Source organism: Oncorhynchus gorbuscha, linkage group LG07 (genome assembly GCF_021184085.1).
Source record: "Oncorhynchus gorbuscha isolate QuinsamMale2020 ecotype Even-year linkage group LG07, OgorEven_v1.0, whole genome shotgun sequence".
NCBI classification, from domain to species: Eukaryota; Metazoa; Chordata; class Actinopteri; order Salmoniformes; family Salmonidae; genus Oncorhynchus; species Oncorhynchus gorbuscha.
In genome coordinates, this window is record NC_060179.1 from 4,623,210 (window position 1) to 4,645,818 (window position 22,609).

Genomic DNA, 22,609 nt, shown 5'->3' on the forward strand with positions numbered 1-22,609 from the left:
GGTGACAGCATTGGGCCAGTAACCAAAAGGTTGCCAGTTCAAATCCTTGAGCTGACAAGGTAAACTGCCCCCTGAACAAGGCAGTTAAACTCACTGTTCCTTGGCCGTCATTGAAAAGAAGGATTTTTTTCTCAACACTGACTTGGCCGAGTAACATAAAGGTTCAATTAAATGTCAGACCTGCTGCTTGGCCATCAACAGCACGTAGCCATGGAAACCACGTGATTCAATTACGCCACGTAACCTCTAGTCTCACGCTCTCTTTAGTTTATAATTCATCTTTTTCTTTTTTGGGGGGGGTTTGTTTGATAACATGGCTAATTTATTTAGTTTTATATGAGGGTTTTTGTCGTATTACCGTGATGCACCCCACGGCCAGCCAGAAGGTGATGAGACGAGCCGCTTCTCTCGGCACCGCCGGGGACTGTGGACCGCTCTCCGGTCGGCCCTGTCCGGGGTTACAGATACCGGGAGGAAGGCTGGCCGGAGTCAAGCCGGTTTTTCAAGTTCATACATTAAGGAGAAGATGCCCTCTGAGCGGTAAGGAGGAAATGCTTTTTTGTGGCATTACATCTGGTTTGGGTGCCGGGAAGAAACGCGTTTTTGTATGTCTAAAGTGGATGCAAGTAAAGAGTATGCAAGTGGTTAGACGTTTTAAAGCAAATATTTCTTAAAGACTACAAGTAGTCCGTTTCTTCTCAATCCTGACATTGTCATGCATGCTGTTCATGATCCGTGTGCAGTTTACATTCATAATAATCCACATTTTTTTGTAAAGGAAGCAATTTATTATAATCTGCCGAGTTCAAATCGACTACCAAACCCACAATGCGATCGCTATAAAAAGTTACAATAGTCGATATCCGAATGAGAAGTCGTTTTAATGCGGTTTGTTTCGGGAATTATTTTACAACTAGCTATCGATGTAAACGTTTGTATTCTCCACATATTGATCCTGGTAGAAATCGCGTTTCTAGCGCAAAACGACAGGAGTCGGGTTGATATGGCAACGCGCAGTGGCCTCGTTGGCCTGCGGGCAGGAAGACTACAAAGACCGCTTTGCGTGATGGGAGTTGTAGTCAAAATAAGGATATTAAGAATTTTATTTTATTTGAATGAATAATACTTTGTCGTGAGGATATAAACTGATGTCTGTGTTCTGGACAACTATGCCTATACCGTTTATTGGCTCATTTAGTAATCTGGAGTGCAGGTAATTGTTTTAAAAGCATTTATGGCATGTGTTAGTTTGCTAAATGGCATATATTATTATTATTTATTATCCGTATTGTCCAACGAGGGGAACCTTATCACGATCAAGTTTCGGGGTCACATTTCAACTATAGGATGGCATATCCCTTTAAGGGCAAGGCATGATGATTCTTGTTTTGAGCCCTCTAACCTGTGTACTTTCTGACTGTCCATTATACATATGTCCAGAGCCAGGTTATATCACTTCGTCCCAAATGTCCCCCCTTTCCCAGTGTGGTGCCAATAGAGAGCATACCACCCTGCATACCACTGCTGGCTTGCTTCTGAAGCTAAGCAGGGTTGGTCCTGGTCAGTCCCTGGATGGGAGACCAGATGCTGCTGGAAGTGGTGTTGGAGGGCCAGTAGGAGGCACTATTTCCTCTGGTCTAAAAAAAATCCCACTGCCCTGTGTATGGTGCCGTCTTTCGGATGGGACGTTAAACGGGTGTCCTGACTCTCTGAGGTCATTAAAGATCCCATGGCACTTATCGTAAGAGTAGGGGTGTTAACCCCGGTGTCCTGACTCTCTGAGGTCATTAAAGATCCCATGGCACTTATCGTAAGAGTAGGGGTGATAACCCCGGTGTCCTGGCTAAATTCCCAATCTGGCCCTCAAACCATCAGTCACCTAATAATCCCCAGTTTACAATTGTCTCATTCCGTTTCCTCTCCCCTGTAACTATTCCCCAGGTCGTTGCTGTAAATGAGAATGTGTTCTCAGTCAATTTACCTGGTAAAATAACGGATAAATAAAATAAATATGCTTCTGATGATAGGTTTCCCTGTATAGTGCACTAATCACTCATGAACAGGATCTTGTTGCCCCTTGGAGTCTCCTGTAGAGCGCTGACCTCATTTCATTAGCCAGCAGCTAGATAGCCAGCCTACCCATTACACACCGGTAATGTTACACGATGAGACTGGGTACACGGCACTTTAATGCATGGCCTCAGCTGACTGAGCCGTGCATCTTGGAATGTTCAGCCACCAGACAAAAAGCAAGTTTAGCCTTAAAAAACAAATAGAAAGACATATCACAACGGCAGGGTGGAGGGGCGGCAGGGTAGCCTAGTGGTTAGAGTGGAGGGGCGGCAGGGTAGCCTAGTGGTTAGAGTGGAGGGGCGGCAGGGTAGCCTAGTGGTTAGAGTGGAGGGGTGGCAGGGTAGCCTAGTGGTTAGAGTGGAGGGGTGGCAGGGTAGCCTAGTGGTTAGAGTGGAGGGGTGGCAGGGTAGCCTAGTGGTTAGAGTGGAGGGGCGGCAGGGTAGCCTAGTGGTTAGAGTGGAGGGGGCAGGGTAGGTGGTAGCCTAGTGGTTAGAGTGGATGGGGGCGTAGCCTAGTGGTTAGAGTGGATGGGTAGCCTAGTGGTTAGAGTGGATGGGCGGCAGGGTAGCCTAGTGGTTAGAGTGGATGGGCGGCAGGGTAGCCTAGTGGTTAGAGTGGAGGGGCGGCAGGGTAGCCTAGTGGTTAGAGTGGAGGGGCGGCAGGGTAGCCTAGTGGTTAGAGTGGAGGGGCGGCAGGGTAGCCTAGTGGTTAGAGTGGAGAGGCGGCAGGGTAGCCTAGTGGTTAGAGTGGAGGGCGGCAGGGTGGCCTAGTGGTTAGAGTGGAGGTGCGGCAGGGTAGCCTAGTGGTTAGAGTGGCAGGGGCGGCAGGGTAGCCTAGTGGTTAGAGAATGGAGTTCAAATCTGGTTCTGCCCCTGAACAGGCAGTTAACCCCTGTTTAGGCCCATTGAAAATGAATTTGTTCTTAACTGACTTCTGGTTAAATCTGTTCTCAACTGCCTACCTGGTTAAATAAAGGTGTTTCAACTGGCCTACCTGGTTAAATAAAGGTGTTCTCAACTGGCCTAACCTGGTTAAATAAAATTTGTTCTTAACTGACTTGCCTGGTTAAATAAAGGTGTTCTCAACTGGCCTAACCTGGTTAAATAAAGGTGTTCTCAACTGGCCTAACCTGGTTAAATAAAGGTGTTCTCAACTGGCCTAACCTGGTTAAATAAAGGTGTTCTCAACTGGCCTAACCTGGTTAAATAAAGGTGTTCTCAACTGGCCTACCTGGTTAAATAAAGGTAAGATAAACAGCGCCTCTCCTCTTAAAATCAATTTGAACTGTACTATATATATATAAATAAGAATATGATTGTGTATATATGAATAGTGTGTAAATAGTATTTTTGTCGTCTTTCCAGTAACACTTATTACATTTTAATTAATGTAATCTAATGTTCTTACTTTTGTGTATTTGTACGTTTTAATGTGTAACCGATTTTTGAAATGGTTAGCTAATTAGCGGGGTGCGCGCTAATAGCGTTCCAATCGGTGACTTCACTGGTGCTGACACCTTGAGGTAGTTGTTCCCCCGATGCTTCGAGGGTGGCTGTTGTCTGTGTGTGCACAGGTCGCAGTGGTGGGTGGTATAAGGTGCTTTGGAAACAAAACGGATGGCACTGTGATAGACTGCATCCAGTTTGCTGAGTAGAGTATTGGAAGCTATTTTGTAGATGACATCGTCGAGGATCGATAGGATAGTCAGTTTTACTAGGGTAAGTTTGGTGGGGTGAATGAAGGATGCTTTGTTGGGCAATAGAAAGCCGATTCTAGGTTTGATTGGAGATGTTTGATATGATGGTTACACCAGGAAGAGTAGCTGCTGCATGTGCAGTATCTAATCCTAATATATTTAAACACCTGTAGTGTGACTGATTCTACTATGCTGGTTCCACTTCCTTCACAACATGCTTTTACATTTTATTTTGAAATTCTAGACTCCAGGGACCGAAAGGATTCCACCTGGAATGTGGAGGGGTAAGTAACGTTAAGTGTACAAGAGGATGTCTACTTCCCATATGGCACCCTATTCCCTACATAGTGCACTACTTTAGACCAGAGCTCTATGGAACCCTATTCCCTATTTAGTGCACTACTTTAGGTCAGAGCCCCATGGCACCCTATTCCCTATATAGTGCACTACTTTTGATGGGCCCTGGTCGAAAGTTTAAGGTGTTAATTTTACATGCACAAGTACAGTAAAATGCCTTTCTTGCAAACTCAACCAATAACGCAATAGTCAATGCAATGTAAACTGCCCAGGGTCGTCTCATCTGTGTGAACATGCCTTAGGCATGCTGCAAGGAGGCTTGAGGACTGCAGATGTGGTCAGGGCAATAAATTGCAATGTCCGTACTGTGAGACGCCTAAGACGGCTCTACAGGGAGACAAGACGGACAGCTGATCGTTCTCGCAGTGGCAGACCACGTGTAACAACACCTGCACAGGATCGGTACATCCGAACATCACACCTGCGGGACAGGTACAGGATGGCAACAACAACTGCCCGAGTTACACCAGGAATGCACAATCCCTCCATCATTGCTCAGACTGTCAGCAATAGGCTGAGAGAGGCTGGACTGAGAGCTTGTAGGCCTGTTGTAGTAAGGCAGGTTCTCACCAGACATCACCAGCAGCAACGTTGCATATGGGCACAAACCCACCGTCGCTGGACCAGACAGGACGGGCAAAAAAATGCTCTTCACTGACCAGTCGCGGTTTTGTCTCACCAGGGGTGATGGTCAGATTCGTGTTTATCGTCGAAGTTGTGTTTATCGTCATGGTCTGGGGCGGTGTGTCACAGCATCATCGGACTGAGCTTGCCATTGCAGGCAATCTCAACGCTGTGCGTTACAGGGAAGATATCCTCCCTCGTGTGTTATCCTTCCTGCAGGCTCATCCTGACATCACCCTAAAGCATCACAATGCCAACAGCCATACTGGTCATTCTGTGTGTGATTTCCTGCTCAGACAGGAATGTCAAGTGTTCTGCCAAGGCCAGCGAAGAGCCCTGATCTCAACGTGCTCCCATTGAGCACGTCTGGCACCTGTTGGATCAGAGTGTCTGGCACCTGTTGGATCAGAGTGTCTGGCACCTGTTGGATCAGAGTGTCTGGGAACTGTGGGATAACCTCACAGCAAGAACTGGCAAATCTGGTGCAGTCCATGAGGAGGAGATGCACTGCAGTACTTAACGCAGCTGGTGGCCACACCAGATACTGACTGTTACTTTTGATTTTGACCCCCCCCCACCCCCCCCTTTGTTCAGAGACACATTATTCCATTTCTGTTAGTCACATGTCTGTGGAACTTGTTCAGTTTATGTCTCAGTTGTTGAATTTTGTAATGTTCATATAAATATTTACACATGTTAAGTTTGCTGAAAATAAATGCAGTTGACAGTAGGAGACATTTCTTTTTTTTGCTGAGTTTATTACTAGAAGATGATGGGGGGAGGATATTTAAATTCACATTTCAGTAAGTATACTATATATAGGAAATATTAAAAGTCAGTTCCAATGCCATATTTACATGTGCAGGAATACTGGAGTGATGGAGTTAGATATGTATAGGAGACAGGGATACTGGAGTGATGGAGTTAGATATGTATAGGAGACAGGGATACTGGAGTGATGGAGGTAGATATTTATAGGAGTAGGGATACTGGAGTGATGGAGGTAGATATGTATAGGGGGAAGGGGACAGGGATACTGGAGTGTTGGAGGTAGATATGTATAGGAGACAGGGATACTGGAGTGATGGAGGTAGATATTTATAGGAGACAGGGATACTGGAGTGATGGAGGTAGATATTTATAGGAGTAGGGATACTGGAGTGATGGAGGTAGATATGTATAGGGGGAAGGTGACTATACAGGGTCAGTTCAGTACCATATTAACAATGTACAGGGATACTGGAGTGATGGAGGTAGATATGTGTAGTGATGGAGGTAGATATGTATAGGAGACAGGGATACTGGAGTGATGGAGGTAGATATGTATAGGAGACAGGGATACTGGAGTGATGGAGGTAGATATGTATAGTGATGGAGGTAGATATGTATAGGAGACAGGGATACTGTAGTGATGGAGGTAGATATGTATAGGAGACAGGGATACTAGATATGTATAGGAGTGGAGGTAGATGGAGGTAGATATGTATAGGAGACAGGGATACTGTAGTGATGGAGGTAGATATGTATAGGAGACAGGGATACTGGAGTGATGGAGGTAGATATGTATAGGAGACAGGGATACTGGAGTGATGGAGGTAGATATGTAGGAGACAGGGATACTGGAGTGATGGAGGTAGATATGTGATGGAGGTAGATAGGGATACTAGTGATGGAGGTAGATATGTATAGGAGACAGGGATAGTGATGGAGGTAGATATGTATAGTGATGGAGGTAGATATGTATAGTGATGGAGGTAGTGATGGAGGTAGATATGTATAGTGATGGAGGTAGATATGTATAGTGATGGAGGTAGATATATGTATAGTGATGGAGGTAGATATGTATAGTGATGGAGGTAGATATGTATAGTGACAGGGATACTGTAGTGATGGAGGTAGGAAGGAGACACTGTAGGATACTGGAGTGATGGAGTTAGATATGTATAGTGATGGAGATGGAGGTAGATATGTATAGTGATGGAGGTAGATATGTATAGTGATGGAGGTAGATATGTATAGTGATGGAGGTAGATATGTATAGTGATGGAGGTAGATATGTATGGAGGTAGGGGAAGGAGACAGGGATGGACTGGTATAGTGATGGAGGTAGATATGTATAGTGATGGAGGTAGATATGTATAGTGATGGAGGTAGATATATGTATGGAGGGGAAGTGAGACAGGGATACTGGAGTGATGGAGGTAGATATGTATAGTGATGGAGGTAGATATGAGACAGGGATATGTGGAGTGATGGAGGTAGATATGTATAGGAGACAGGGATACTGTAGTGATGGAGTTAGATATATAGGAGAGGGATACTGTAGTGATGGAGGGATACTGTAGTGATGGATAGGAGATACTGGAGTGATGGAGGTAGATATGTATAGTGATGGAGGTAGATATGTAGTGATGGATATGTATAGGAGACAGGGATACTGTAGTGATGGAGTAGATATGTATAGGAGACAGGGATATGTAGGTAGATATGTATAGTGATGGAGGTAGATATGTATAGTGTAGTGATGGGGAGATATGTAGGAGACAGGGATACTGGACATGGGGGTGTGATGGGGTGCCATTTGAGATGATATGTATAGTCATGGTTAGCTATAGTGATGGATGATATGTATATGATATTATGTTAGACACAGATACATTCAGTTAGTGATGTAGGTTTTTAATTTACATGGGGGACAACTCAGGTTGAAATGTTATTCAGTTGGTTTTTAATTTGTGGACATGTTATTTTGGTGTTTAGGGCTGCTTCCTCCTTCCTGGGCAGAGAGGCGTCTCCGTTGTCCCGGCTGGGCGGCTCCGATAATAACTACCCAGAGAAAGACATCTCTGAGAGACGCTTTCGGTTGGATAAGACATGGAAGAATGACAGCAGGATGTATCCCAAGTGTGATTTCCGAGGTATTCGTTTTATTCCCCCCCCCCCCCCCCCAGTTGATTATTACTGTGAGATCCACAGCCTTTTCTCCCACAGCACAGGGGCGGCAGGTAGGTTAGTGTTGGGCCAGTAACCAGAAGGTTTGCTCGATCGAATCCCAGAGCTGACGAGGTAAGAATCTGTTCTGCCCCCTGAACAAGGCAGTTAACCCACTGTTCCCAGGCCGTCATTGTAAATAAGAATTTGTTCTTAACTGACTTGCCTAGTTTAAATAAAGGTAAAATACAAAGATGTGGTATGCAGGAGTGGAGGCAGTACATAATGCAGCTGGTGACCACACCAGATACTGACTGTTACTTTTGATTTTGACCCCCCCCCCCCCCCCTTTGTCCTTCTCGTGAGAGTAGGGGTGTTTAACCCCCGGTGTCCTGGTTGAAGTCCCAATCTGACCCTCAAACCATCACGGTCACCTAATAATCCCCAGTTTACAATGCACTCATTCATCCCTCCTCCTCTCCCCTGTAACTATTCCCCAGGTCGTTGCTGTAAATGAGAACGTGTTCTCAGTCAACTTACCTGGTAAAATAACGAATAAAAAAAGGAGAAAAAAAAGGCTCCGTTTGATTGACGTTGGACACGTGTGACTCCAGACTCACCAGTAGATGGCGACCTCAGCATTTGTATTTTCCTTATGACATTGTCAGGCTTGGTTGCAGCAGTCCTTTGTGTGTGTGTGTGTGTGTGTGTGTGTGTGTGTGTGTGTGTGTGTGTGTGTGTGTGTGTGTGTGTGTGTGTGTGTGTGTGTGTGTGTGTGAACCCTTCTAGGCACTTGTTTTGGACCAGCGACATCCACGTCAAACTGTGGCTTCACCTTCTATTTGAACCAATGTTGTTTTCCCCCATTTCCACTCTATCTTGTTTTTATTTTCCCCACTCAGATGAGCGTCCCATGAAGCCTAACGGCTCCATCCCTCCCCTGCCCAGAGACTACCAGATCCACCGGTCGGGCCACCTCCACCACTATACCCTCCACAAGGAGCTTTCCCATGCCCCTGCTCGCCCCTGCGCCTTTGGGTAAGCAGACCCCGCTTGGCCTTCGGGGTCACTAAGCAGCCCATCCGGAATACATTAATCCATCACTGTGCTCTGTGTCTCTACTGTCTGTAAATGCCAGTCTGACTCAGCCATGTTTCAAATGAAACAGGCCCCAGCTGGGGGGGGCCCAGAGACAGTTTTTGACACAAATGGAAAAACGAACATGAATTGAGCTGAAATTAAACCCCAGAATTGAAGGTATTTTTAACACCAGGTTATTCAGTATTATAATAAATACTTAATGTATGGAGGAAAATATCCCTTTTGTGTGTAAGGGGCCTCTCAATTGCATTTTGAAACGGCCCCCCGAAATCGCTAAGTCTGCCCCTGCTATTACACCCAGTTGTGGAAAGTACTTAAGTAAAAATATCTCGTTTATATTTTGAACTCTTAACAGGATTGGATAATAGTCAAATTCACGCACTTATCAAGAGAACGGGTGCTCATCCCTACTGCTTCTGGCTTGGCAGACTCACTAAGCACAAATGCATCTTTTGTAAATAATCTCTGAGTGTTGGAGTGTGCCCCTGGCTATCTGTAAATAATCTCTGAGTGTTGGAGTGTTCCCCTGGCTATCTGTAAATAATCTCTGAGTGTTGGAGTGTTCCCCTGGCTATCTGTAAATAATCTCTGAGTGTTGGAGTGTTCACCTGGCTATCTGTAAATAATCTCTGAGTGTTGGAGTGTTCCCCTGGCTATCTGTAAATAATCTCTGAGTGTTGGAGTGTTCCCTGGCTATCTGTAAATAATCTCTGAGTGTTGGAGTGTTCCCCTGGCTATCTGTAAATAATCTCTGAGTGTTGGAGTGTTCCCCTGGCTATCTGTAAATAATCTCTGAGTGTTGGAGTGTTCCCTGGCTATCTGTAAATAATCTCTGAGTGTTGGAGTGTTCCCCTGGCTATCTGTAAATAATCTCTGAGTGTTGGAGTGTTCCCTGGCTATCTGTAAATAATCTCTGAGTGTTGGAGTGTTCCCCTGGCTATCTGTAAATAATCTCTGAGTGTTGGAGTGTTCCCCTGGCTATCTGTAAATAATCTCTGAGTGTTGGAGTGTTCCCCTGGCTATCTGTAAATAATCTCTGAGTGTTGGAGTGTTCACCTGGCTATCTGTAAATAATCTCTGAGTGTTGGAGTGTTCACCTGGCTATCTGTAAATAATATCTGAGTGTTGGAGTGTTCCCCTGGCTATCTGTAAATAATCTCTGAGTGTTGGAGTGTTCCCCTGGCTATCTGTAAATAATCTCTGAGTGTTGGAGTGTTCACCTGGCTATCTGTAAATAATCTCTGAGTGTTGGAGTGTTCACCTGGCTATCTGTAAATAATCTCTGAGTGTTGGAGTGTTCCCCTGGCTATCTGTAAATAATCTCTGAGTGTTGGAGTGTTCCCCTGGCTATCTGTAAATAATCTCTGAGTGTTGGAGTGTTCCCCTGGCTATCTGTAAATAATCTCTGAGTGTTGGAGTGTTCCCCTGGCTATCTGTAAATGTTAACGAAAAAAAGGTGCCATCTGCTTTGCATAATATAAAGAATTTTAAGTGATTTTATATATTTGTATTATACTTTAGATACTTAAGTATATTTAAAAACAAAATACTTCTCTTCAAGTAGTATTTTACTGGCTGACTTTTACTTGAGTAACTTCCTTTTAAGGTATCTGTACTTTTACTCAAGTATGACAATTGGGTGCTTTTTCCACCACTGAGGGAGATTAGCTGGTAGGTTACAGTAGAGAGGAGCCGGCCAAACCCCTTCTGATTCAAAGTCATAGTCTGTTGACTCTAATCTGACAGTCATTGGAGTTTAAACATTAAAAAAAAACTTTATTAGTGTGTGTTGGGGTTGACGGTGTCCTAGGGTGTTGATGCTGTGCACCTCCGCCCTCCAGCTCTTATGACCTGCGGTCAGTTCCTGCCATCCTGCTGCCAGCTGCAGCCTCGCTCAATGGAAGAAACCCCTTCTCTACAGAAGTCTACAAGAACAGGTACCAGAGTAGTATTAAAGTATCATTACAGTATACAGTTAAATATACAGTATGTCTACATCCCATCCCTATGACCTATGACCTGACCTATGACCTACAGCAAGTATTCACCCCGTAGCTTTATACAGCCAGTCCTACACACAATAGCCCATAATAGGTTGTCGTTTGGGATGCATATCTACACTATATAAGAGTATGCTAGTAGCATATGTAGCATGACATCACAAGTTTTGGTGGTAACTTGTCTTGTTGCTCATTCTGTTCTCAGAACAAGAGTAAATAACAGAACCTGCAGTCTTTTCACAATAGGAGCTAATCAGAAATGTAAGTATAATTCAAATCTAAAAACTAAGTATTAAGTGAGAAGTAGGCATTGGTCTGAAGAGGACAACGAAAGTGAATTCACACGAGCACCACAGTGCTTATTTAACCCGTGCTCTACCAAGGTTTTCCAGCACACGGCTTTGTCCTACTACCGTAGCTATGTTTGTCTATTGTACTTCAATGTGAAGGCAGGTTGCTTAGGATTACAAGCTTCTCAAACAGCCTAATTCATACTCTAAGAGGTTCTTCCACAGTAATGTAATTAGTACTGCATAGAAGTTAAAGTATTGGACTCTTCACTCACCACACTAATCCCATTCCACTGTTTTCTGTTTTTGTATTATATGAAAACAAGCTTTTGCTTTTTAAATTTACAAGATCCCAATGCTTGATTGAGCCAACTGTTTTGTCTTGTAGTTATGTGGTGCCTGTCTGTATTTCCTTAAACCTTTATATTTAGCACTACATGTCATCGAGGGAAAAACAAAAAAAACAGTATATATCATCAAATATTTTTTTGGGGTCAGTAGGTGCCCAACATAAAACCTGATTGTGTGTAGTACACAGTCACTCATATACAGGACCTTCAGAATGTATTCATTACCTCTTGACCTTTACACATTTTGTTGTAACTTTTTTAAAAATGGATGGAGCTCATTTCAAACACACGCAGGTGATGCTCGATCAAAGTGTCTCATCCTGGCTGATATGTTGACTTTCATTTGATAAAATATATATTTTTTACACTGTGCCTCAATAAATAACGTTAACAGAAATTATGAAATTAATTTCTATCTCCATTGTCAGTTAGCATTGTCCATTGATGCTACCAAAAGGTAGCACATCGTTGGTTCGTAACGGACGGAAATGAACCAGAGCGATTCAATTATACATGTGATATAAACTGTTGCACCTACAAGCCTATTCAGTCCAAATTGATCCAAAGTATAATTATCATATCTTATGGATGCTGTGTCCTTGTTTTCATTCGACGTCTAGAATTTGAGCTTGGTTTGGGCGAAAATAATTGTCTGATGATAAAATCCAGTTTAGCAGTACTTTGATTTGAGAATTTTCCTCAACATTGGTGTCATATTGGCTTAGATATGATGGTAGGGCGATTTTGAATTTAATGTAGTTACATACACTTATGTTGGAGTCATTTAAACTCGTTTTTCAACCACTCCACACATTTCTTGTTAACAAGCTATAGTTTTGGCAAGTCAGTTAGGACATCTACTTTGTGCATGACACAAGTCATTTTTCCAACAATTGTTTACAGACAGTTTATTTCACTTATAATTCACTGTATCACAATTCCAGGGGGTCAGAAGTTTACATACACTAAGTTGACTGTGCCTTTAAATAGCTTGGATAATGCCAGAAAATGTTGTCATGGCTTTAGAAGCTTCTGATAGGCTAATTGACATAATTTGTGTCAATTGGAGGTGTACCTGTGGATGTATGTCAAGGCCAACCTTCAAACTCAGTGCCTATTTGCTTGACATCATGGGAAAATCAAAAGAAATCAGCCAAGATCTCAGAAAAAAATGTGTAGACCTTCACAAGTCTGGTTCATCCTTGGGAGCATTTTCCAAACGCCTGAAGGTACCACATTCATCTGTACAAACAATAGCATGCAAGTATAAACACCATGGGACCACTCAGCATATTATTAGTAGATGTGGATATAAAACAGTCTGAAGTTTCTAAAACTGTTTGAATGATGTCCGTGAGTATAACAGAACTCATATGACAAACATCCAACCAGGAAGTGGGAAATCTGAGGTTTGTAGGTTTTCAAGTCTTAGCCTATCCAATATACAGTGTCTGTGGGGTCATAGTATACTTCCTAAGGCTTCCACTAGATGTCAACAGTCTTTCGAACCCTGTTTCAGGTTTCTACTGTGAAGTGGGAGAGAATGAGAGCTGATTTGAGTCATGGGTCTGCCAGAAGGCCATGCGCTCAGTCAGGTGTGCGCCCGTGAGAGTTAGCTCCGTTCCCTTTAATTTCTTTAATTTCTAAAGACAAAGGAATTCTCCTGTTGAAACATTATTGAAGATTTATGATAAAAACATTGTAAAGATCGTTTGACATGTTTCTATGAACTGTAATATAACTTTTTTGACTTCGTCTGGACCTATTGCCTGCGCATTTGGATTAATGTACTAAATGCGTGAACAAAAAGGAGGTATTTGGACATAAATGACTTTATTGAACAAAACTAACAGTTATTGTGGAACTGGGATTCCTGGGAGTGCATTCCGATGAAGATCATCAAAGGTAAGTGAATATTTATAATGTTATTTCTGACTTTTGTTGACTCCATAACAATCTGTATTGCTTGTGTTGGTCTCTGAGCGCTGTACTCAGATTATTCCATGGTGTGCTTTTTTGAAATCTGCGGTTGCAGAACACAGCGGTTGCATTAAGGAGAAGTATATCTTTAATTCCATGCATAACAGTTGTATTTTCATCAACATTTATGATGAGTATTTCTGTAGATTTCACCGGATGTTTTGGAGGCAAAACATAACGCGCCAATGTAAACAGAGATTTTTGGATATAAATATGAACTTTATCGAACAAAACATACATGGTATTGTGTAACATGAAGTTCTATGAGTGTCATCTGATGAAGATCATCAAAGGTTAATGATTAATTGTATCTATATTTCTGCTTTTTGTGACTCCTCTCTTTGGCTGGAAAAATGGCTGTGTTTTTGTGACTAGGTACTGACCATGATAATAATATAATAATCGCATGGTGCACTTTTGTCGTAAAGCCTTTTTGAAATCGGACGCTGTGGTGAAATTAACAACAAGTTTATCTTTAAAATGGTGTATAATACTTGTATGTTTGAGGAATTTTAATTGATTAATTATTAATTTAATTTAATTTTAATTGAGATTTCTGTTTGAATTTGGTGCCCTGCTCTTTCACTGGATGTTGGTTAGGTGGGGCATTTAGCGTCCCACGTACCCTAGAGAGGTTAAGGACAGCAAAGTCGAGGTATTGGAGTGGCCATCACAAAGCCCTGACCTCAATCCTATAGAAAAGTTTTGGGCAGAACTTAAAAAGCGTTTGCAAGCAAGGAGGCCTACATTTACATTTACATTTACATTTAAGTCATTTAGCAGACGCTCTTATCCAGAGCGACTTGCCTACAAACCTGACTCAGTTACACCAGTTGTCAGGAGGAATGGGCCAAAATTCACCCAACTTATTGTGGGAAGCTTGTGGAAGGCTACCCGAAAAGTTAGACCCAAGTTGAACAATTTAAAGGCAATGCTACTAAACGCTATTTGAGTGCATGTAAACTTCTGACCCACTGCAAATAAGATGAAATAAATAAAAGCTGAAATAACTCTCTCTACTATTATTCTGACATTTCACGTTCTTAAAATAAAGTGGTGATCCTTACTGACCTAAGACAGGGACTTTTTTACTAGGATTAAATGTCAGGAATTGTGAAAAACTGAGTTTAAATGTATTTGGCTAAGGTGTATGTAAACTTCCGACTTCTACTGTACATAGTTACATAGTATTGTAGGGCGATCTGAATTTTACATTGCGCTTCAATAAATGCCTATACTATGGTGAGGGTTATCGTCCCCACAATAATGACTACCTCAGGGTTTGATTCATTTATGATATCTTTTATCAGCCTTTTTAAATGCCTGCGCGGACAACGATACAGGCTCGTCTACCGTTTGAACCATTAAACCAACTAGATGTAAATCTTGTGTAACCAGTGGCTATCGTTTCCACATACTGCTCTCTTTTTAAAATACTGAAACGTTTTTAGTAAGAGGACTCTTTTATGAAAAGACTGTGTGTAAAGGAATGCCCATAGACCTGTATCCTTCCATGAACCCAGCGTCCTCATAATCCGTCCCAAATCGAGCCCTATTTCCCATAAAAGGCATTACTTTCGACCTCTACTGGCCGTGGTCCAAAGTAGTACCCTAAATAGGTAACAGGGTAGCATTCGGGACTAATGTGGCCTTTCCTTGATTAAGTGTACGGTACTTCCTCCTATGTGTATTTTATGAGAGCTCAGTCTGTCATTCCAGACCCCACCCGGCTGCTGCACAGGAGAGGACTTTTTCGTTCGTCACAGTTCAACCTGGCCTCAGGTGCTTTATGACGATGGTGACGTAAAGCTACCGAACAAACGCGGCTTTAAACACAACGCACCGAAGGTCTGGCTCGTTGTCAGGGCTCGTTGTCAGGGCTCGTTGTCAGGGCTCGTTGTCAGGGCTCGTTGTCAGGGCTCGTTGTCAGGGCTCGTTGTCAGGGCTCGTTGTCAGGGCTCGTTGTCAGGGCTGGGCTCAGTTCACCCCTCCTGGATTAGCTCTCCCACTGAGAAAAGCTGTCTGGGCAGGCAGCTATTGTGGTGTGTTTGTGGGGGGGTCAAGTGCCCTTCCTAACAATCGGTCATATCAGTCATGTCTGTCTGGAGCAGGCAGCTATTCCCCAGTGTGTGTGTTTTTGTGGTGGAGGGGGGTCAAGTGCCCTTCCTAACAATCGGTCATATCAGTCATGTCTGTCTGGAGCAGGCAGATATTCCCCAGTGTGTGTGTTTTTGTGGTGGAGGGGGGGTCTAGTGCCCTTCCTAACAATCGGTCATATCAGTCATGTCTGTCTGGAGCAGGCAGCTATTCCCCAGTGTGTGTGTTTTTGTGGTGGAGGGGGGGGTCAAGTGCCCTTCCTAACAATCGGTCATATCAGTCATGTCTGTCTGGAGCAGGCAGCTATTCCCCAGTGTGTGTAGGTTTTGTGTGTGGGGGGGGTCAAGTGCCCTTCCTAACAATCGGTCATATCAGTCATGTCTGTCTGGAGCAGGCAGCTATTCCCCAGTGTGTGTGTTTTTGTGGTGGAGCAGGGGGGGGGTCAAATGCCCTTCCTAACAATCGGTCATATCAGTCATGTCTGTCTGGAGCAGGCAGCTATTCCCCAGTGTGTGTAGGTGTGTGTGTGGGGGGGGGGGGGTCAAGCTGCCCTTCAAGTGCCCTAACAATCGGTCATATCAGTCATGTCTGTCTGGAGCAGGCAGCTATTCCCCAGTGTGTGTGTTTTTGTGGTGGAGGGGGGGGTCAAGTGCCCTTCCTATCAATCGGTCATATCAGTCATGTCTGTCTGGAGCAGGCAGATATTCCCCAGTGTGTGTGTTTTTGTGGTGGAGGCAACCTGCAGTTCTTGGGGGGTCAAGTGCCATTACTGGATTAAAGACTCCTTCTATCAATCGGTCATATCAGTCATGTCTGTCTGGAGTCATCATTCAGGCATGTCTGTCTGGAGCAGGCAGCTATTCCCCAGTGTGTGTGTTTTTGTGGTGGAGGGGGGGTCAAGTGCCCTTCCTAACAATCGGTCATATCAGTCATGTCTGTCTGGAGCAGGCAGCTATTCCCCAGTGTGTGTGTTTTTGTGGTGGAGGGGGGGTCAAGTGCCCTTCCTATCAATCGGTCATATCAGTCATGTCTGTCTGGAGCAGGCAGCTATTCCCCAGTGTGTGTGTTTTTGTGGTGGGGGGGGTCAAGTGCCCTTCCTAACAATCGGTCATATCAGTCATGTCTGTCTGGAGCAGGCAGCTATTCCCCAGTGTGTGTGTTTTTGTGGTGGAGGGGGGTCAAGTGCCCTTCCTAACAATCGGTCATATCAGTCATGTCTGTCTGGAGCAGGCAGCTATTCCCCAGTGTGTGTAGGTGTGTGTGGTGGGGGGGGTCAAGTGCCCTTCCTAACAATCGGTCATATCAGTCATGTCTGTCTGGAGCAGGCAGCTATTCCCCAGTGTGTGTGTTTTTGTGGTGGAGGGGGGGTCAAGTGCCCTTCCTATCAATCGGTCATATCAGTCATGTCTGTCTGGAGCAGGCAGCTATTCCCCAGTGTGTGTAGGTGTGTGGTGGGGGGGGGTCAAGTGCCCTTCCTAACAATCGGTCATATCAGTCATGTCTGTCTGGAGCAGGCAGCTATTCCCCAGTGTGTGTGTTTTTGTGGTGGAGGGGGGGGGGTCAAGTGCCCTTCCTAACAATCGGTCATATCAGTCATGTCTGTCTGGAGCAGGCAGCTATTCCCCAGTGTGTGTGTTTTTGTGGTGGAGTGTGTGTGTTTTTGTGGTGGGGGGGGGTCAAGTGCCCTTCCTATCAATCGGTCATATCAGTCATGTCTGTCTGGAGCAGGCAGCTATTCCCCAGTGTGTGTGTTTTTGTGGTGGAGGGGGGGGGGGGAGATATTCCCCATCTGTTTAATGTGTTCATGCCATTGGAGATTTGTCCTCTTACTTGTGATTTTGTTTTCAAGCTTCCCTGAAGCTGTCAGTGTGTGTAGCTTCCTAACACTTTCTCACTAGTTTTGATTTAGTTTGGTATCCTTACTGTCCTCTCTGTTCCTCATACCAACCCACTCCTGAGACTGTCCTCTCTGTTCCTCTTCCTTCATAGACTGTCCTCTCTGTTCCTCCCCCCTTAGACTGTCCTCTCTGTTCCTCCTCCTTTTAGACTGTCCTCTCTGTTCCTCCTCCTTTAGACTGTCCTCTCTGTCCCTCCTCCTTTTAGACTGTCCTCTCTGTTCCTCCCCCTTTAGACTGTCCTCTCTGTTCCTCCTCCTTTAGACTGTCCACTCTGTTCCTCCTCCTTTAGACTGTCCTCTCTGTTCCTCCTCCTTTTAGACTGTCCTCTCTGTTCCTCCTCATTTAGACTGTCCTCTCTGTTCCTCCTCCTTTAGACTGTCCTCTCTGTTCCTCCTCCTTTAGACTGTCCTCTCTGTTCCTCCTCCTTCATAGACTGCCCTCTCTGTTCCTCCTCCTGAGACTGTCCTCTCTGTTCCTCCTCCTTTAGACTGTCCTCTCTGTTCCTCCTCCTTCATAGACTGTCCTCTCTGTTCCTCCTCCTTTAGACTGTCCTCTCTGTTCCTCCCCCTTTAGACTGTCCTCTCTGTTCCTCCTCCTTTAGACTGTCCTCTCTGTTCCTCCCCCTTTAGACTGTCCTCTCTGTTCCTCCCCCTTTAGACTGTCCTCTCTGTTCCTCCTCCTTTAGACTGTCCTCTCTGTTCCTCCCCCTTTAGACTGTCCTCTCTGTTCCTCCTCCTTTAGACTGTCCTCTCTGTTCCTCCTCCAGGACAGTCGGATCAGACACTGTCTTGTTTCTAGTCCAGTGTTCCCCATATCACACATGACCTGCTCAATATTTCAGCCCTCTCATCCACGAAGGAGTCTTTGGAGTGTACATACCACTCTCCTCTCTGTTCCTCCTCCAGCCCAGTCATACCCAGACCCGGTAAGCGGAGCCCCGTCAGCCTCAATCATCCAGAGACTGTCTGAGATCGCTTCTCTGGAGGGAGAGACGGTCAGGCAGGAGAAGATCAAGAAGATTAAGAAGAACAGGAGACAGGACTCCTGACACAACCTGTCTATCAGCCAATCAGAGAGCAGAGGTCACAGTTCAAGGCTGTGACCCCATACGCAGTGCCAATGCCGCCTGAACAAAGAAAACACTTAGGGAAATATAAACCTTTTTCTTGTTTAAATATAATCTAACTTTGTAAAAGCTTGTTGGTGCTATGTAATAGCAAAGTGTAATTCAATATTTTGACTTATACTACTGTTCAAAATTTGGGGTCACTTAGACTTGTCCTTGTTTTTGAAATTAGAAAAAAAAAAAAATTGTCCATTAAAATAACATTGTATTGATCAGGAGTACAGTTTAGACATTGTTAATGTTGTAAATGGTTAGTGTAGCTGCAAACGGCTGATTTTTTAAATGAAACATCTACAGAACCCCATTATCAGCATCCATCACTCCTGTGTTAGTCTTTAAAATTATAAACTTGGATTAGCTAATTGATCATTACATATATAGAGAGAGCACTACTTTAGACCAGGGCCCTATTCCCTATATAATACTCTACTATAGACCAGGGCCCTATTCCCTATATAGAGCACTACTTTAGACCAGAGCACTACTTTAGACCAGGGCCCTATTCCCTATATAGTGCACTACTTTAGACCAGGGCCCTATTCCCTATATAATGTGCTACTATAGACCAGGGCCCTATTCCCTATATAATGTGCTACTTTTAGACCAGGGCCCTATTCCCTATATAGTGCACTACTTTTTGACCAAGGCCCTATTCCCTATATAGTGCACTACTTTTTGACCAGGGCCCTATTCCCTATATAGTGCACTACTGTTGACCAAGGCCCATAGGGACACTATATAGTGAAAAGTGTGCAAATTGGGACATGGACAGAGTGCATTCCATATCACCAATATAGAGACCAAGTCTTTCCCACAGGACTGGGAATGTGGCCTTTCCTCACTAAAGTAGGCTACATTGTGGCGCTGCAGTACTGTACAGACACAACCATACCGGTGAATAGACCTCATTGTGTTCAATAACGAGGCCCCTCACACATTCTATTGTATCTTGTTTTGTGTCAGGGTGAGATGAGGAGAGAACCGGTTGCGTGGAGGGAGATTCAATGAGCAGTTGCATTGACCAGGGAGGGGACACGACAGGCCCGAAACAGCCTCAAGAAGGCGTTAATTAGTGAATACGCACATGTACAAAAAACGGATAGCAGGAACCGCTACCCCTCCATTACCCCAGTGAATTGACTCGCTGCAGAGAGAGTGTGCGCAAGTAAAACTCCATTTGATCACAAACATTGTGCTAACGACTGACGACACAGAGCCTGGAGGAGAGAAGCTAATGTCTGACAACACAGACAACTTACTGACAATACACTGACAACACAGACAACACACTGACAACACACTGCCAACACACTGGCAACTTACTGACAACACACTGCCAACACACTGACAACACAGAGACAACACACTGATAACACAGAGACAACTTACTGACAACACAGAGACAACTTACTGACAACACAGAGACAACTTACTGACAACACACTGACAACTTACTGACAACACAGAGACAACTTACTGACAACACACTAACAACACAGAGACAACTTACTGACAACACACTGACAACACAGACAACTTACTGCCAACACAGAGACAACTTACTGCCAACATACTGACAACTTACTGCCAACACAGAGACAACTTACTGCCAACATACTGACAACTTACTGACAACACAGAGACAACTTACTGACAACACACTGACAACATACTGACAACACAGAGACAACTTACTGACAACACAGAGACAACACACTGACAACACAGAGACAACTTACTGACAACACAGAGACAACTTATTGACAACACACTGACAACTTACTGACACCACACTGACAACACAGAGACAACTTACTGACAACACAGAGACAACACAGAGACAACACAGAGACAACACATTGACAACTTACTAACAACACAGAGACAACTTACTGACAACACAGAGACAACACATTAACAACACATTGACAACACACTGACAACTTACTAACAACACAGAGACAACTTACTAACAACACAGAGACAACTTACTGACAACACAGAGACAACACAGAGACAACACAGAGACAACACAGAGACAACACATTGACAACACACTGACAACCTACTAACAACACATTGACAACTTACTGACAACACAGAGACAACACAGAGACAACACAGAGACAACACAGAGACAACACAGAGACAACACATTGACAACACATTGACAACACATTGACAACACACTGACAACACACTGACAACACACTAACAACTTACTGACAACATGCTTACCAAACACTCTCAACACAACCATGGAGGGGCTTTTGGAGAGAAGCTAACGACTGACAACACGCTGACAACTCACGGCAGGCATGCAGGCACACGCCCGAACACACAAGCCCTGTTTATACCTGATTCCGACATGCGTCCTTTGTCCTGATCTTGTCCTCATTATTATTAAGACGTGTTGGGATTTGACTGTGATCAGATCTTACGTGTAAACAGACAACATCAGGACAGAACCAATAGGGAAGGAGTCTGTTAGAAAACAGTGATCTCTGGGGTCGGAGGTGATTCACTAATGAAAACATCAGATTCATGACAATGTAATGAAAATATGATACGATCTTCGTTGCAGTAAGTGATTCCATTGACATCATCCTCTTCTTGTAGAATCCCTCCCAAATGGAACCGTATTCCCTTCATAGTGCACTTCCTTTAAACCAGTATCCATAGCACTTCTGGTCCAAATTAGTGCGCAATGTAGGGAATAGGGTGCCATTTGGGACTCAGCTCTATTGTCCTAGTGTGAAGTAGAATCTGAAGTCCGAATCGCTGAATAGCATCCAATGACAGCGTGGTGTGACGAGAGAAGATTGTTCCAATACCAGGCCGAGAGAGAGAGCCCCGTAGTTACAGCCCCAACAAATACAGTCATATCTCCATGTTTATCGTCTTCCGATGGTTCTGCCCTGCGGCAAGTTCAATGTTTTCAAAACTTCCAAGGCCTTCGCGTCGCCCTTGGATTGAGATCAGTGAGTCTCCGGAAAGAAAAGGTAGACCCAACACAGGATTACTGTTCAAGTCTTCAAAAAAAGTCACTTAGTTTCACTCAATGCCTGTTATTACTGCTTAGGCATTTGCGAAACCGAGCCAAAATGGAGTCAACCACTCTCAGTTTTACTCACTGCCTGTCATCACTGCTTAGGCATGGGGAAACCGAGCCAAGATGGAGTCAGCCACTCTCAGTTTTACTCACTGCCTGTTATTACTGCTTAGGCATGGGGAAACCGAGCCAAGATGGAGTCAGCCACTCTCAGTTTTACTCACTGCCTGTTATTACTGCTTAGGCATGGGGAAACCGAGCCAAGATGGAGTCAGCCACTCTCTGTTTTACTCACTGTCCGTCATCACTGCTTAGGCATGGGGAAACCGAGCCAAGATGGAGTCAGCCACTCTCAGTTTTACTCACTGTCCGTCATCACTGCTTAGGCATGGGGAAACCGAGCCAAAATGGAGTCAGCCACTCTCTGTTTTATTCACTGTCCGTCATCACTGCTTAGGCATGGGGAAACCGAGCCAAAATGGAGTCAGCCACTCTCAGTTTTACTCACTGTCCGTCATCACTGCTTAGGCATGGGGAAACCGAGCCAAAATGGAGTCAGCCACTCTCAGTTTTACTCACTGTCCGTCATCACTGCTTAGGCATGGGGAAACCGAGCCAAGATGGAGTCAGCCACTCTCTGTTTTACTCACTGTCCGTCATCATTGCTTAGGCATGGGGAAACTGAGCCAAAATGGAGTCAGCCACTCTCAGTTTTACTCACTGCCTGTTATTACTGCTTAGGCATGGGGAAACCGAGCCAAAATGGAGCCCCATGACTGGCTTGGAGTTAGATGGGCAGGCTGATACTGTACACAGTCACTGAGGTTATTTGGCTTTCATGTAAACTATCAAGGCTTTTGAATGGCTTTCTGATAATGTGACAAAGATACTGTGTGATGAAGCCTCTTACACTGAGCTCAAGAGATCTACAAAACCAAACATGTTTAGAGTCCAGTACCAAAACCAAACAAGGTAAGAGATGTATTTTTGCCTCAACTACAACTACCTCTCTCTAGTGTGTGTATCCTTTCTCT

The 22,609-nt window shown here is 44.3% G+C and overlaps 1 protein-coding gene across 1 annotated transcript; it reads left to right on the forward strand.

Annotated features, from left to right (window-relative positions):
- Positions 1-316: 316 nt before the first annotated feature.
- si:ch211-171b20.3 lies at positions 317-18,731 on the forward strand. The gene is made up of 7 exons (XM_046354964.1): positions 317-540; positions 4,014-4,053; positions 7,511-7,668; positions 8,584-8,719; positions 10,624-10,719; positions 10,988-11,043; positions 18,303-18,731. Exons 1-7 carry the CDS (start codon positions 363-365, stop codon positions 18,443-18,445), a joined length of 807 nt encoding a protein of 268 aa, XP_046210920.1. The 5' UTR covers positions 317-362; the 3' UTR covers positions 18,446-18,731.
- Positions 18,732-22,609: the final 3,878 nt, after the last annotated feature.